The sequence below is a fragment of the Gastrolobium bilobum genome, unplaced genomic scaffold (genome assembly GCF_033153095.1).
Source record: "Gastrolobium bilobum isolate Gb01-03AN ecotype WA unplaced genomic scaffold, APGP_CSIRO_Gbil_v1 utg1221, whole genome shotgun sequence".
NCBI lineage: Eukaryota > Viridiplantae > Streptophyta > Magnoliopsida > Fabales > Fabaceae > Gastrolobium > Gastrolobium bilobum.
In genome coordinates, this window is record NW_026897257.1 from 3,011,676 (window position 1) to 3,024,787 (window position 13,112).

At 35.0% G+C, this 13,112-nt stretch overlaps 2 protein-coding genes across 2 annotated transcripts; one reads left to right on the top strand and one right to left on the bottom strand.

The window, feature by feature from the left end:
• Positions 1-2,326: 2,326 nt before the first annotated feature.
• Positions 2,327-3,184, bottom strand: LOC133305558 (uncharacterized). Its single transcript, XM_061505820.1, has one exon. It carries the CDS (start codon positions 3,142-3,144, stop codon positions 2,551-2,553), a length of 594 nt encoding a protein of 197 aa, XP_061361804.1. The 5' UTR covers positions 3,145-3,184; the 3' UTR covers positions 2,327-2,550.
• A 4,833-nt stretch (positions 3,185-8,017) lies between these two features.
• On the top strand, positions 8,018-11,839 carry LOC133305506 (uncharacterized). Its single transcript, XM_061505745.1, has 10 exons — positions 8,018-8,278; positions 8,680-8,743; positions 9,001-9,089; positions 9,209-9,264; positions 9,381-9,456; positions 10,763-10,829; positions 10,958-11,024; positions 11,178-11,244; positions 11,660-11,713; positions 11,804-11,839. Exons 1-10 carry the CDS (start codon positions 8,081-8,083, stop codon positions 11,837-11,839), a joined length of 774 nt encoding a protein of 257 aa, XP_061361729.1. The 5' UTR covers positions 8,018-8,080.
• Positions 11,840-13,112: the final 1,273 nt, after the last annotated feature.

The following is a 13,112-nucleotide window of genomic DNA, read 5'->3' on the forward strand; positions in this document are numbered from 1 at the left end:
CATCTGATTTGGTATAAGGAGCTTCCCTAACAGATATGCAGAGAAACTACGCAGCTCGGTTCCATCAATCCGTTCTCTTTCACTATGATGGTTTATTTTTCCTTTCTTGGTTATGGAGGATCTCTTATCCTCCAATTCCCTTGTAACTTTCTTCTCTTTGTCTTAGTAAATTTCTACTATTATAAAAAAAAAATGCTTCTGCCAATAACCCTTTTGAGTGAGGAACAAAATTATGTCCATCCTTGAAGTGTTTATGATCAACAACAGGAACAAAATTATGTCTATCCTTTATGATCAACAACGCTGAAAGTAGTTTCACCTACCTCATATTTCCAGTTTGACTGAACCAGAAAGAACATTTTCAGGATTAGTAAACCTTTTTTACTGTGTTACCGTTACACAATATTATACATATGACATAAGAGGGGCGGTTATACTTACCACCATTTTAAACTTACCATTCTTACTACCTCTTTGGTTATCGTTCGATTAATTCGAAATTAACGACAGCTAATTTTTTCTTTTTTTTCAACCGTTGATTTCAAATTGATCCAACGATAACCAAACAGATAATAAGAGTGGCAAACCTACAATGGTGGTAAATATAACCTTCCTCATGACATAATATGAAATGAAGGAAAAGAGAACAAAAGCAGTATACTATAAGGAACAAAAATAAGGAAAACTATGAAGCATAAACCATGGATATTAAGAATACAATCCAATCTTTGCCAAATCTCAAATCCACATACTCATAAAAAAATTTCCCATAAAAGGGAAAGAGCTGTTCTCTTTTTGCCTCATTGAATGCCTATAGCCTAACAATTATTGTAAGGGTAAAAAAGAATGTCAACATTCATTAATAAATCTTCAAACTGCCCTTGAACCTTGATAACCATTTCTCTAACTAGCATATTATCTTTGCTAAGAAAACTGAGATTGAAATAAAACTATACTATACACTGAAAGCCATCTCTAAATTAAGCACATTAGTACATTAGCCAAGGCATTAGACACATGAAAATTGCTATTATACACAAAATACCCATGCCAATTAAATTATCAAATCATAAGGACTGATATTATACCGTTTGAAAACATGTTCTGGACTTTCAAGCATTGGAACCAGAAAGGATCATATAGCAAACTAGGTGCATGGAGACAGAGCTAGTATTGTCTACTACATGAAAGACAGTGAATTAACAGGGAATTATCAGAAGAGAAACTCACAGAAATGCAGCAATTTGAATATAAAAAATGAAATGAAAGGTTGGACCTCTCTTAAACAAGTCCAATCAGTCAAAACTGTTGGGCATCCATATAGCCTTTCAGAAGGCAATATCCCCAGTTCACCTATTCATGTTTTGAATGAGAACAAGACCTATGTTAAGCATATATACCCTCAATCCTACATATTCGAGTTGATCTTACTCTGTCAAGAACGCTGTTTAGTTTCTCCAAATTTGCTCTAAATAGGAGAGCTAGAAGAAGTAGTAAGCAAGACTCATATTGAACCTCACATAGAAAAGTCATCAACTAAGAGTTGTTCCCCATTTAGGTGTTATCCTACCTCAAAGAATAACTTTGTACTTGATATCAAATTGGAAGAACAGCATACAGAAAAAATTTATTTTCAGATTTCAGAATAAGAATCCAAAGGCATAATATTAGAATCTAATGAAAGCATAACACCAATACATATCCCAAACTAAAAATGTAATAATGATTAAAGAAAGTATTAAAAAAAAAAGAATCTATGGCCTACAACTTCTGCAAGAACATTCTATGCTTTTTTTCAGCCACCCTAGTCCCAAGGTAGCATCCATATGTCTCAGGCATATTTACGCTAAATCATTAATTTAGTATCATTCTTCAGAAAGTTGAAGCTTGGACCACTTATTGAGTATCATCACGTAAGGCCCTCAATCTATGAAGTTATCACTAACCATACTAAGAGTAAATCTTTAACTCGGATATTGTATATGCACCAATGCTAAAACCCTAGTGACCAAAAAAGAAGAAAAGGAAAGTGAACAGAAACTGAAAAACCAGACTGCAATCATGCTGCACAAGTATTTTTCAAGTAGATTAAGAAAGAACGGAAAAGCTGGAAATCCTCTTCTAGGCAATGAGAGTTTATGGCAAAGAATAACTATATACCAAGAAGATGTTTATAAGTTGGAGGTAATTGGTCAATGAGACAGTTAAGCAGATAGTAGATCAACCAGGGTAAGCACATCCATTCCATTCAACACGAGCTCATGTTTGACACATAATTCACTTGTAAAATGATAAATTGGTGCAGAAGTATTTTAACATGCCATGTAAAGACTCCATTTGAATAAGGAAGAACGAGAGTAACTGAACTTAAGTTTCAATATTTGAATGATGCAATCAGCCTGATGAACTAGCCCTAATCAAAACCTGCCACAATATCAGCGCATAGGCCAATCACAAGAAGGATGGAAAATCCATAACATGATATAACCAAATCAGAAATCTAATTTTTATTGCAAGTTTTAATGGCAACGAACGAAGTACGCTATTATGTCATGTGACACGGAGGCCAGCATTTTGGCCAGAAGAAACGCCTCTCTGTTCCGGCAAAGCCTCTTGCTCCTTCGCCACGATACTCGCCAGCTGTTCCAGCGCCTCTCTGGCTTTCTTCCTTGCTGCGGCGGCTTCCTTGGCCCTCCGCTCCGCATCGAACCTTGCGGCCGCGGCTGCCTTGCTCATCGACGTCGCGGCAATCCGAGCAGCGGCCACGAGCACCTTCGCGGACTGAACATCAACACCTCCCGATTTCCGATCGGGGATCTTGAAGTAGGAAAAGTTCGGGTCAGCACAAGTCGGGCACTCAAAAACGGGTGCGGGAGCAGCGGAATCGGTGGTGGAGGGGAGCGCACAGGATCGGTGGGCGATGGTGGGGCATCGGAAGCACATGACGCGGAGGTGAGGCGGAGGGGAATCGTCGAAAACTTCGAAGCAGATAGGGCAGAAGATACCAACGTGATGCTTGAGGACGCAGTTGGTGCAGTAGCGACGGTTTTTGGCTCGGTAGCGAACGTTGTGGATGATTAAAGATAGGGTTTGGGTGGCGCCGCAGCCATCACAAGCCGTCGAAGAGGGTTGAGGTTGGTTCATCGGAGTAGCATTGAACGGAGGATAGAGAGCCTCCTGAACTGGCGAGTCCCAACGGTAACCCTAGAAATTAAAGAGCAAGTGAGGGAGTGTACAAAACAAAAAAGGAACTATGATTAGGAAAATGGTGGGAATGGCTAAATTGTGGTCACACAAACGGTTTTGTTTTATTCTGTATTTTTTTTTCGAGTAAAATATTTTTTGCTCCCTAACAAAAAATACGGTCTCCACTTTAGTCCCTTATAAAAATAAATTAATCAGTTAGTCCCTAACAAATTCAAATTGGACTCATTTAGTTGAAATCGTGGTCCCTCACAAATTCAAAAAAGACTCATATTAGTCCTTCAAAAGGATTAAAATGGGTCCACATGAATTTGTTAAGGACTAACTGACTAATTTATTTTTGTAAGGGACTAAAGTGAGGACCGTGTTTTTTGTTAGGGACCCAAAAGGATATTTACTCTTTTTTTAGAGAGGGCATGTGAATGTGAGTTTTAGTCCAGTGTAAACACATATTTGACAAATAATGAAAAGTGTAGGATAATTAAAATAAATAAATAAATCTCTTATATATTATTTAAAAAAATTAATTAAAGTACATATCAATTTTTTGTGAATAATATACTAATTAAAAAAAAATTCTTTTTGAAAAATATGATTACATTTTCAACAACCATAAATAAGAATCTTAAACATCATTTTATTTATTTTAGAGAAATATCAGGCTATTATTCGTGCGTTGCACGGAGAAAAAAAATCAATTTATTTGTCTCGTAAAAATTAATGCAAATTTTATAGGATATAAACACTCAATTGCATCTCGTAAGATACAAATAACAATTTTAATGCCTTTCTTTAGTCTCAAATTAAACAATAATGCCGAGCAATACTTTAAAATAATGTATTTATGCTTTCACGTATTCAGGTAACAAAGCATGTATTACATTCACACAAAAAAAAAAAAAAACATGTATTACATTCACCAAAAAAAACAACAAAGCAAATATTATCAATACGACCATGATAAAATAGAAGAGAGCACTTATTAAAGACTTGATTAAAAGATAAAATAGGTAAGTGATTTACAACTTATGCACGTTGGAAAAAATCAGAATTTCTGTCGACTGTCGTTAGTTAAGCTCTAAAAGAAATCAAAAACTTCATCTTGCCTTTTTATTTGAGAAATCTTTAAAATAAAAAGGACTTGTTTGCTATTTTTTATTGTTTTTACCTCTACCAAACAACAATATTATCTCTTTCTAGTTATTTCAAAGCTGCGCTAACTTTTGAGATTTTGTAAAGGATATTTGAAGTCATATATTACTTCACAAAAATAGACAAAAAAATTAATTAATGAAATTGAAACACAATTGTTGATCTTTAAGTTTGATCATTGTCAAACAATTACTGAAAGAACTTTAAATGTTGTGAGTCAGATTTATTACTTACAATAGAATCAATGTGTCTAAAGCGATCCAAATCAACTATACTAATCTTTAAAATATTTTCTTCTAGACAATGTTAAAGGTACTATTCGTAATACAATCATTATCGTTAAGTATCAATATCTTCAATTCCTAATTGTTCTTTACTCTTGATAGTGTCACATATAATTGCCCATAATTGAAGACAGACTTAGGGAGACTAGAAATCAACCAATTTTTACGCAAGCAAATACAGTATTTTTATTTTCAAAATTGTCAATCATAACATAGGCCAACAGATAAAAATCATAAGGAAAATTTTAAGCAGAAAACCAACGCTACTCAAAGACACATGAAATTTTGTAATGAAAACATTTTTCTTAGTATCTCGCAGAACCAAATTGATACATAATGATCTCTCAATTGTCATTTGAATTTGTGATGACCAATATGAATCAAAAGTCACTCCACTGACTAGATCCTAACATTACAAAAACTAATTCAGTACCATGGTAGGAAATTAGCCAACTCAAAATCAAAACATGTCTCACCTCCGTTCTACAAAATTTGTAGAAAAAATATTCATGAATAGAGAATATTTTTCTGGTGACGTTTTTGAACTCTTCCTTTATGTTTTCATATAGTTGATGTATTTGGGCCTTTGTGGATGACCTTTTAATAGTGGAGATTTTGTTCTACTACGATTTTTTCAACTTTCTCACGTTGAGGAGTTTTTTTTCCATGCTAAATTTGGTGTTATTGACTTTTGGTTTATTTCGATTTTTGTTGCTATATTTATCGCCATATTGGTATTGAGTTTGTTTTCATGTTGTTGTTCTAGGGGAAATTTTGTTGTTTCCGCTACTAGTTTTATATCAAATTGGATGTTGGTTGATGTTCGGGCATGTAAAACTTTTAAACGCATGTTAGTCAAGGTGTTCATGATTGTAGTCGCACCTATTAATATTTGAAGAAGCCCTGCTTAAGGGAAGCAAATGTGAGCTTGTGATTCACACTTGAGATCGATAATATTGGGATCCAAGAATGAGGAGTGAAGACATCATATAAGCGAAAAAATCCACATACCTAATGTCTGAAAGTGTTGTATTGAAATATAATGTCAAACTCGTTTATTGGGATCAATTTTCACTTAGCTCATTTAATAGTAGCTCTTCTATTGTCAAGGGCTCTGATGTTACCCAACATCAAACATGTTAAAAAAAGAGAGGCAAATATAAAACCTATAATTTGTATAATTGTACATAGAATATCACATTTATATAATTGTACACCGAAAAATATATTCCTGTAATAAAGAAAAAAAATGCAATCTAAATTTTTTAAAACATTTAATTAATACATTTTTAATTGAAGAGCTGGTCCTAAAGGTCCTTTTCAAGATTTGAACCAGTGAACTCATATTACCATCTAAGCCAACCTTCGAGATTATTTCATATTTTTTTTTTTAAATTAATCCACAACCCGCGGACCCCAGTAATAATTTCAATACATTTTAGCTACGCACTGCTATTGGAATGTGGGCAGGTAATATTCAGTATACATAAATGAAATGAAGTTGAAATGAAATAGCTTTCGTTAAATAAATTTATTCACAAATTAATAGTTTTTGCTTTAAACAAGTCATTTATTATTTTGTATACTGATCTTTCCCAAAAATAGGGGCCACTAAAACCCACTCAACTACCCAAACCCGTTGACACAGATGAAAGGAGTCTGTGTTCTCTTAATCAGTGGTCTCGAGTTCGAGCCCTAGATATGGAAAGAACGGATTGGGTAGAGTCCCTCGGCAAGAGTCCGACAATATTCGCATGGGATTAGTCTCATCTCAAAGGAGATGGAGATACCCTTGAGAAATATACTCAAAAAAAAAAACCCACTCAACTGAGGCAAAACCCCGTTACAGGATCAAATTCAAACCAAACCCCCGTATCATTAAGCGGGGAAATTTAATTTAATATTTACTTCAGAATAATATGTCAACATTAGTCAAATCACAAATTCAAATTTCAGTATGTAATTAAATTAAACCACTAAAAATTGGTCAATGGTGAATAATTTTGATAACCTTCATCAAAATATATTTTCAAACACTCTGTCATGTTGTCGTTGCAGCAAAATTCAAAGTTTAGTGGCATTATTATCCACGGACTTCGAGATTTTACATAAAGGAAAATGTAATTCTCATTTTCACGGGATAAGAGATTTTTTTGTAACAATAAATTAATATTATATTTTATCAGTAATATATAATTATAATTTTAAAATTTGTTTTTCTCCTCAGAAAACTGTGACTAAAATGAAAAAAATTAATATTATAATTATATCTTAATAATAAAATAAAATATTAATTGATTGCTGAAAAAATAAGAGAAGTTGACAACCTTTTACATAAAATATTTTTTTTTTAATATATAAATGGAGAGCCTAGCCTAGAAACACTAAACAGAAAGCTGGTGTATGTTTAAAGTCACATGCTCCACCAGCAAGTTTGAAACAAAAGAATTCAAAAAAAACTCAATGCTATCAGGGGAAGAGGAGAACACCCTCAACTCTACTCCCTTGTGTTTAAATCCTAACTTAGCTAAGCTATCTGTACAATCATTTAAATCTCTAGGAATATACTCCAGATGAAATTGATCAAACGATTGGGTTGTTTTCTTTATACTGTCAATTAGGGAAGAGTAACCGCATGGATCAGCTTTAGCTTCTGTGCAGTGAATGGCCTCTTTGCTATCACAACCAAGCCAGACAGTAGGTAGTTTCAGCTCTCCAGCTAGTTTAAGGCCATGAAGAATACCCCATAATTCAGCTTCCAAAGGGGTGCAAGACCCTATGTTATAATTTTGGGGGATTCAATTCTTATATTGCTATAATGCTTTTTACTGTCCCCAAGTTTAATCTTCAAAACAAAATTTGAAATCTAATAAAAAAGAAAAAGAAAAGAATGAACTATCCAAGTCCGTATTTGGGCAGCCCAACCTTTTATTCAGTAAAATAAAATAAAATAAAATTCAATATTACTCAGGGAGACATGCACCCTTTAAATCTTATAACTAAATTTGGTGATAATTTTTTTTTTTTTTTGTTTCTTTACCAATTCGTTGATTATTCGATTAATTGATATCCAAGGCTTGAACTTACCAGTAGTTACGCCGCATCACGATTTATGTGCATGGTGGTGGCCATAAATTTTTAATCCTCGTGTGATACATATTATAATACACTTACATAATTTAATTATATTTATATCCAATTTTTTACAAGCTCTGCATGTAAATATGTAATATATTTAAGTGGGTTTGGAAAGAGGAGTACAATTTTTTTTCCCCCAACCTAACTTGAAAAAGTAAAAATTGAAGGAAAAAAACTGTAGAAGTGTTTTAAGTTGCGAAATTCGAAAGAGGAAAACAAAGCTAACAGTAACAGTGAAGAGAACGCAGCGCAACGCAGGAAAGGCTTTGTGTTGTTGTTGTTGTTTGTGAGAGAGAGTAAGAATGGAAGTGGATGATGACTGGGATTTGAGCGCAGAAGACCTCGATTCTCTCGAAAGAGACGCTTTCCAGAAGATTGCTCAACTACGCCACCCTTCTTCTTCTTCTTCTCAGCAATTAAACTTGCATCAACACCATTCTGCAACCAACCACTTGGAGCCATTCCCACGAAATCCCGTTCCCGATTCACGTCCTCAAAGAGTAAAGTTATAATCTTTATTTTATTTTATTTTTCAATTCATTATCATTTCCCATTATTTACGGTTCTTGGGTTTCTTCTTCGTGTGTGTGTGTGCGTGAGTTTTTTTTTTTTTTTTTTTTTTTTTTTGGGGGGGGGGGGGGGGGGTTGCTGGCATTATAGGGTTAATTTTGTCTTTTGATCTTCTAATGGGTTTCTATAGTTGATTGGGTTGGTCATTTGCATAATCAGTTTTTGTTTGCTCCGTTAAGTGTTCATGCTTAGTTATGTCCCTTTAAAGTGAAACGAAGTAGAAATAGAAGCACAAGCTGTTTGATACTATAATTACTCGTATTCTGCTACCTTGTGAACATTTTTGGGTAGGAGCATTGCTTATTGTCTTTGTGTTATTGTTTCAATCCAGGTTGATGCTGTTTCTCAAGGAGCTAGAGTATTACCCACGTCATTGAAATCAGGGACAAACAAAGGTGTGGTTTTCTTTTTCACAATGGATTCAGTGGCTCCGTCTCTTTCTATCATCTATTTTTTCTCTATCTGCTTTCAATTTGTTTTTACGTTGTTGTTTATGGGTAAATTTTTCTCTATGGTCTTCCATAACCGAAAAGAATAGCCATAAACTTAGATATAGTTTTTCTTCCCTTGCTGTAATTTTGTTTGGTTTTCGAAGTATCAAATGGTGATCTATTTGCTTTTATTTTGTATATCTGGTTATATGTTTAAGCAGATGAACATTCGAAAGAACTGCCAAAGGTTTCAGTTAAATTTTTTCTTCATTCCACTGGAAACGTGGCAGCAAAGTTTCAATATGACCAGGTTTTATTTGCTGACTACTTGCAGAGTATTGGATTTTATTAAATTTTGACTCTTCCGTCCATATACAAGTATCAGTGCAGAGCTTTCAGGCTCATGCTTTAGACTTTGTTTTGCACCAGGTAGTAGTTGCTGCTTTTAAGAGAATCACTAAATCTTCTTGGAATGCAAAAGAAAGGTATGTTTCTCCCTCATTACTGCAATGGGTGTGTGCCTGTGTGACAGTTCAAGCCCATGAGTTCTCGAGATTGGCAACTTTGCTGCCTTAGCCTTATGAAAAATTTGAGTTTACAGGTTATGGATGTTCCCGCTGTCTTCTTTGCCGGAAGCAGAAAAGGTTCTTGGAGAAATATCTGGTTATAATGTTCAGGTAATAGTTTCTTCTATTTTTCATTCTCCTTACAGTTGGGACATTGATGTGACTATTTGCTACCGTAAGACACATAACCATGGCATATACAAATTTCTTTTTCATAACAAATTTGTTACCTTAAGGGTGAGCACTGGTTCAACAGTAAGATTGCTGTCACTAGTCAGTGTCTTGTGATGTGGTTGTCACAGAATCAGCCTCTCCACTCATGGTGGTAAGGCTGCGTACACGCGGCGCTCCTTAGATTATCATGGAAACACCCTCTGCTTTCTTTTTATTTTCTTATTTTTCTTTGTAATTTGTTTAATATTTAAATTTTAGGTTTTGTCCAGATTATTAAGGATATATATTTAACTTCCACATTTAATGATTGAGTGCGATGAGATGAGCAAGGTGTGGGAAATCGAATAAATTTTAAAAAGGATTGGATGGGATTGGAGTTTTCAGACATTTAAATGACACATACACAAGAAGGGTATGTTTCATGATTACCTAACCGGTTGCCATCCCTAGGACCACTGTTGGTGGAAGGAACTTTCCTTGTTTGTTTTGGGAAAACTGTTTACAATGTTTGGAATTCTATTGTGAAGTAGCTTCCATGTGGTGTGTGAAGTGAATTTTTGTTTCTCAGCACATATTTACTTTGTTGAGAGCTCTTCTGAAGATCTTTTGTGTCTTTGACATTGTTCAACCACTGCATGTGGTCGATGATTGTCCTGGCTGTTTGAGTATAAGCTAGTAGAGTTATGTTTATCTTTTTGGAGGTTCGTTTGTTCCTTTTTAAAAATAAAGAAATAATAGATTGTTCTATGTGGTTGATCTGAATTATTTGGTTGCAGAGAAAAAATAGATTTTCATGAACTTCAAATCTCTACTATGGAGATCAAAGGAAATCCCTGATGTATTGGATTGTCCTGAATTCTGCTATAATTCCTTATTTTTAATTTTAACTTCATACATGTGTTTTAAATCTTAATTTTTTTCCTTTTGTCTCTTGACTCTATCATGTTTCTTTTTCTTGTACAACCTGTTTACACTGTTTATGCACCCTTATATGTTCTAAACTTCTAATGGAAAGATAGATTATAAAAAATGTAAAAAGCATCATATGTGGATAATAGGATTAGGAGGTGTGAAGGTGGGATCACCAATTCAATAAATGCTTTCCTTAATTAGTAAGAGTCTGCTATCCTAGAGTAAGGATGTACGCCAGAAGTTTGTGGTTTTTATCTGACATTATTTTGTTCCTTAATTTCTATATGTTTTAGCTTTCTTCCTTTATTTAAATTATTTTACACTTTTACAGGTGGAAAACGTAGATCCCTTGGTGCATCGGGCCATTGCTGCTGCATTCGCTGTTCCTGATCTTCGAGGTATGTGCTGAATGTTTTGACTATCAAGTTTTTTGCCCTCTCCTTTGTGGCTCTGCAAAGGCTTTAGGTAGATATAATTTGTTTCCAAAAATTCTGAAGTTGCTATTCTTGGCTGTCTTTATGGAAAGATCGATACACCAAGATCCCTAGCTATATTGAATCAAAGCTTTTGCCATTTCAGCGAGAAGGTGTTAGGTATGTGGTAGCCTGCTCACTTTTTTCCCCAATAGACTATTCTCATATAATATGGATTAGTTATTATGTTTTATCTTTCTTCTGTCTTTTTTCCCCTCTCTAATTTGCTTTTCTACTATGCCTTTATTTTAGTTATTATTTATTCGTTTCCAGGTTTATATTGCAGCATGGAGGACGTGCTCTTTTAGCAGATGAAATGGGACTGGGGAAAACCTTGCAGGCAATTCACTGTCTAATATTAAATCATTTCCATACATTCACTGTGCAACATGTGTAACTGTTTTATTTCTTGACGAACAAACATACAATTGTTAGTACCAGTATTAGTAAAGTCTTCTCAAGATTTCTGCTTATCTATCTTTGGCTTGTTAAATTTTGTTGATTATCTTCTTTCTTATGCCTTCTGCAATTTAAAATGAGTATCTTAGGTGTTAATTAACTTATGGTAGAAATCATACATGATGCTACAGCAGTATCTGTAATTTAATTAACAAGAGTATACAAGAATAACGTCACAATCACAGTAGCATCAGTGTAGTGAGTAGAATTCGCTTCGGGTTGTGTAATATGTTGGAGTTATGATCTTAATTCCTTTCATTGTTGACTTGTGATGATTGCAACTATCTCTTAGGCAGGGTGAAAGTAAACTGTATTTACCATTTCATGCTATCCTTGCACCATCACCATGGGTATGAAATAAGCCAAATTCTGCTGCTTTCCCAGTTACCTCTTGTAGATTACTCTCGTAGAACTATGGAAATTTCTATCAATTTTGATAGGCTGGTGTTGAATATCATAATCTGAGCTCAAAGTAGACAATAAATTTTTAAATTGTTACTTTGTGCAGATACATGTACAAATTCTATGCTCAAAACACCCAAACACACATGCACATCTATATTTGATACATTATTCTCTTTTTAATTGTCACAAGGCCATATAATAATTGTAGAAAATTAGAATTCAAACATGTTTCCGTTTTTATTTCCTATTAATTAGGATTGATTAGGATTGATTATGATTGATTAGGATTGATTGTGATTGATTAGAATTAATTGTGATTAGGATTGTGATAGGATTGATTAGTCATCGCTTAGTCATTCTTAGCGATTCTTTCTTGTATAAATACTCACTCATGTAATTTATTCAATATGAAATATACAAAAACTTCTTTTCAATATGGTATCAAGAGCGGGTTCGTTCCTACCCTAATTCAAATCTGAAATAACCATCCAAACACTTCCATCACCGTCAAACACCTCCTAAACACCTCCTTGAATCTGTCCAACACAGAAACCTAGTTTACTGACCTCCGATCAAGAAAGTGAGGTGACCATTCGACTCAGAAGGATCCGACGAGTCGACTGCCGCTGGACCCATCGCCGTCAGCCGCGCCCCGCGCCGCCACGCGCCGTCACACGCGCGTCCAGTCTCCGGCGCGTGAGCTCCACGCGCCGCCTTCCAGACGTCTTTTTCCGTCGCGACTTGCACAGACCTTCTCGCCGGCTTCTCCCCTTCCTGTTCCAGAGGTCAGATCAAAAGTTTACAAAACTTGATTTTTCATCAACGGTCAACCCTTCTTTTTTTATTCATGGCTTCCTCAAAACACTCTTCCGCCTCCTCATCTGCCCCAAATTCTCAGTCCTCTGGAGACAACTTAGGTTTGCAGATCACCAATCACCGGTTGAACGGTAAGAATTTTCTGCAATGGTTTCAATCGGTTAAGTTGGTCATCCGGGCAAAGGGTAAGATGGGCTATCTTGAGGGAAAAATTAAGAAACCTACTGAGAATTCTCCTGATTATGACGATTGGGAGATTAATAATTCCTTGGTCATGGCTTGGCTGACTAATTCCATGGAACCACAGATTGGCCAAACCTATCTGTTCTTTGATACTGCCAAGGAAATTTGGGATGCTGTTCAACAAAATTACTCTGATCTGGAGAATACCTCTCAAGCTTTTGAACTGAGAAATAAGTTGAGAGACTTTCGTCAAAGGGGTATGACTGTTACTGAATATTTTACTGCACTAACGAATTTATGGCAGGAATTGGATCTTTATTATGCATCTGATCTTAAGGGATTGGA

What these genes read in the sequence shown, in the direction of transcription:
- LOC133305558 (XM_061505820.1), bottom strand. Translation starts at nt 3,144, where the DNA reads ATGAACCAACCTCAACCCTCTTCGACGGCTTGTGATGGCTGCGGCGCC.
- LOC133305506 (XM_061505745.1), top strand. Translation starts at nt 8,081, where the DNA reads ATGGAAGTGGATGATGACTGGGATTTGAGCGCAGAAGACCTCGATTCT. An exon ending in CAAAGTTTCAATATGACCAG is followed by an intron (nt 9,090 to 9,208) that starts GTTTTATTTGCT and finishes GTTTTGCACCAG; the next exon opens with GTAGTAGTTGCTGCTTTTAA. An exon ending in GACTGGGGAAAACCTTGCAG is followed by an intron (nt 11,245 to 11,659) that starts GCAATTCACTGT and finishes TCTCTTAGGCAG; the next exon opens with GGTGAAAGTAAACTGTATTT.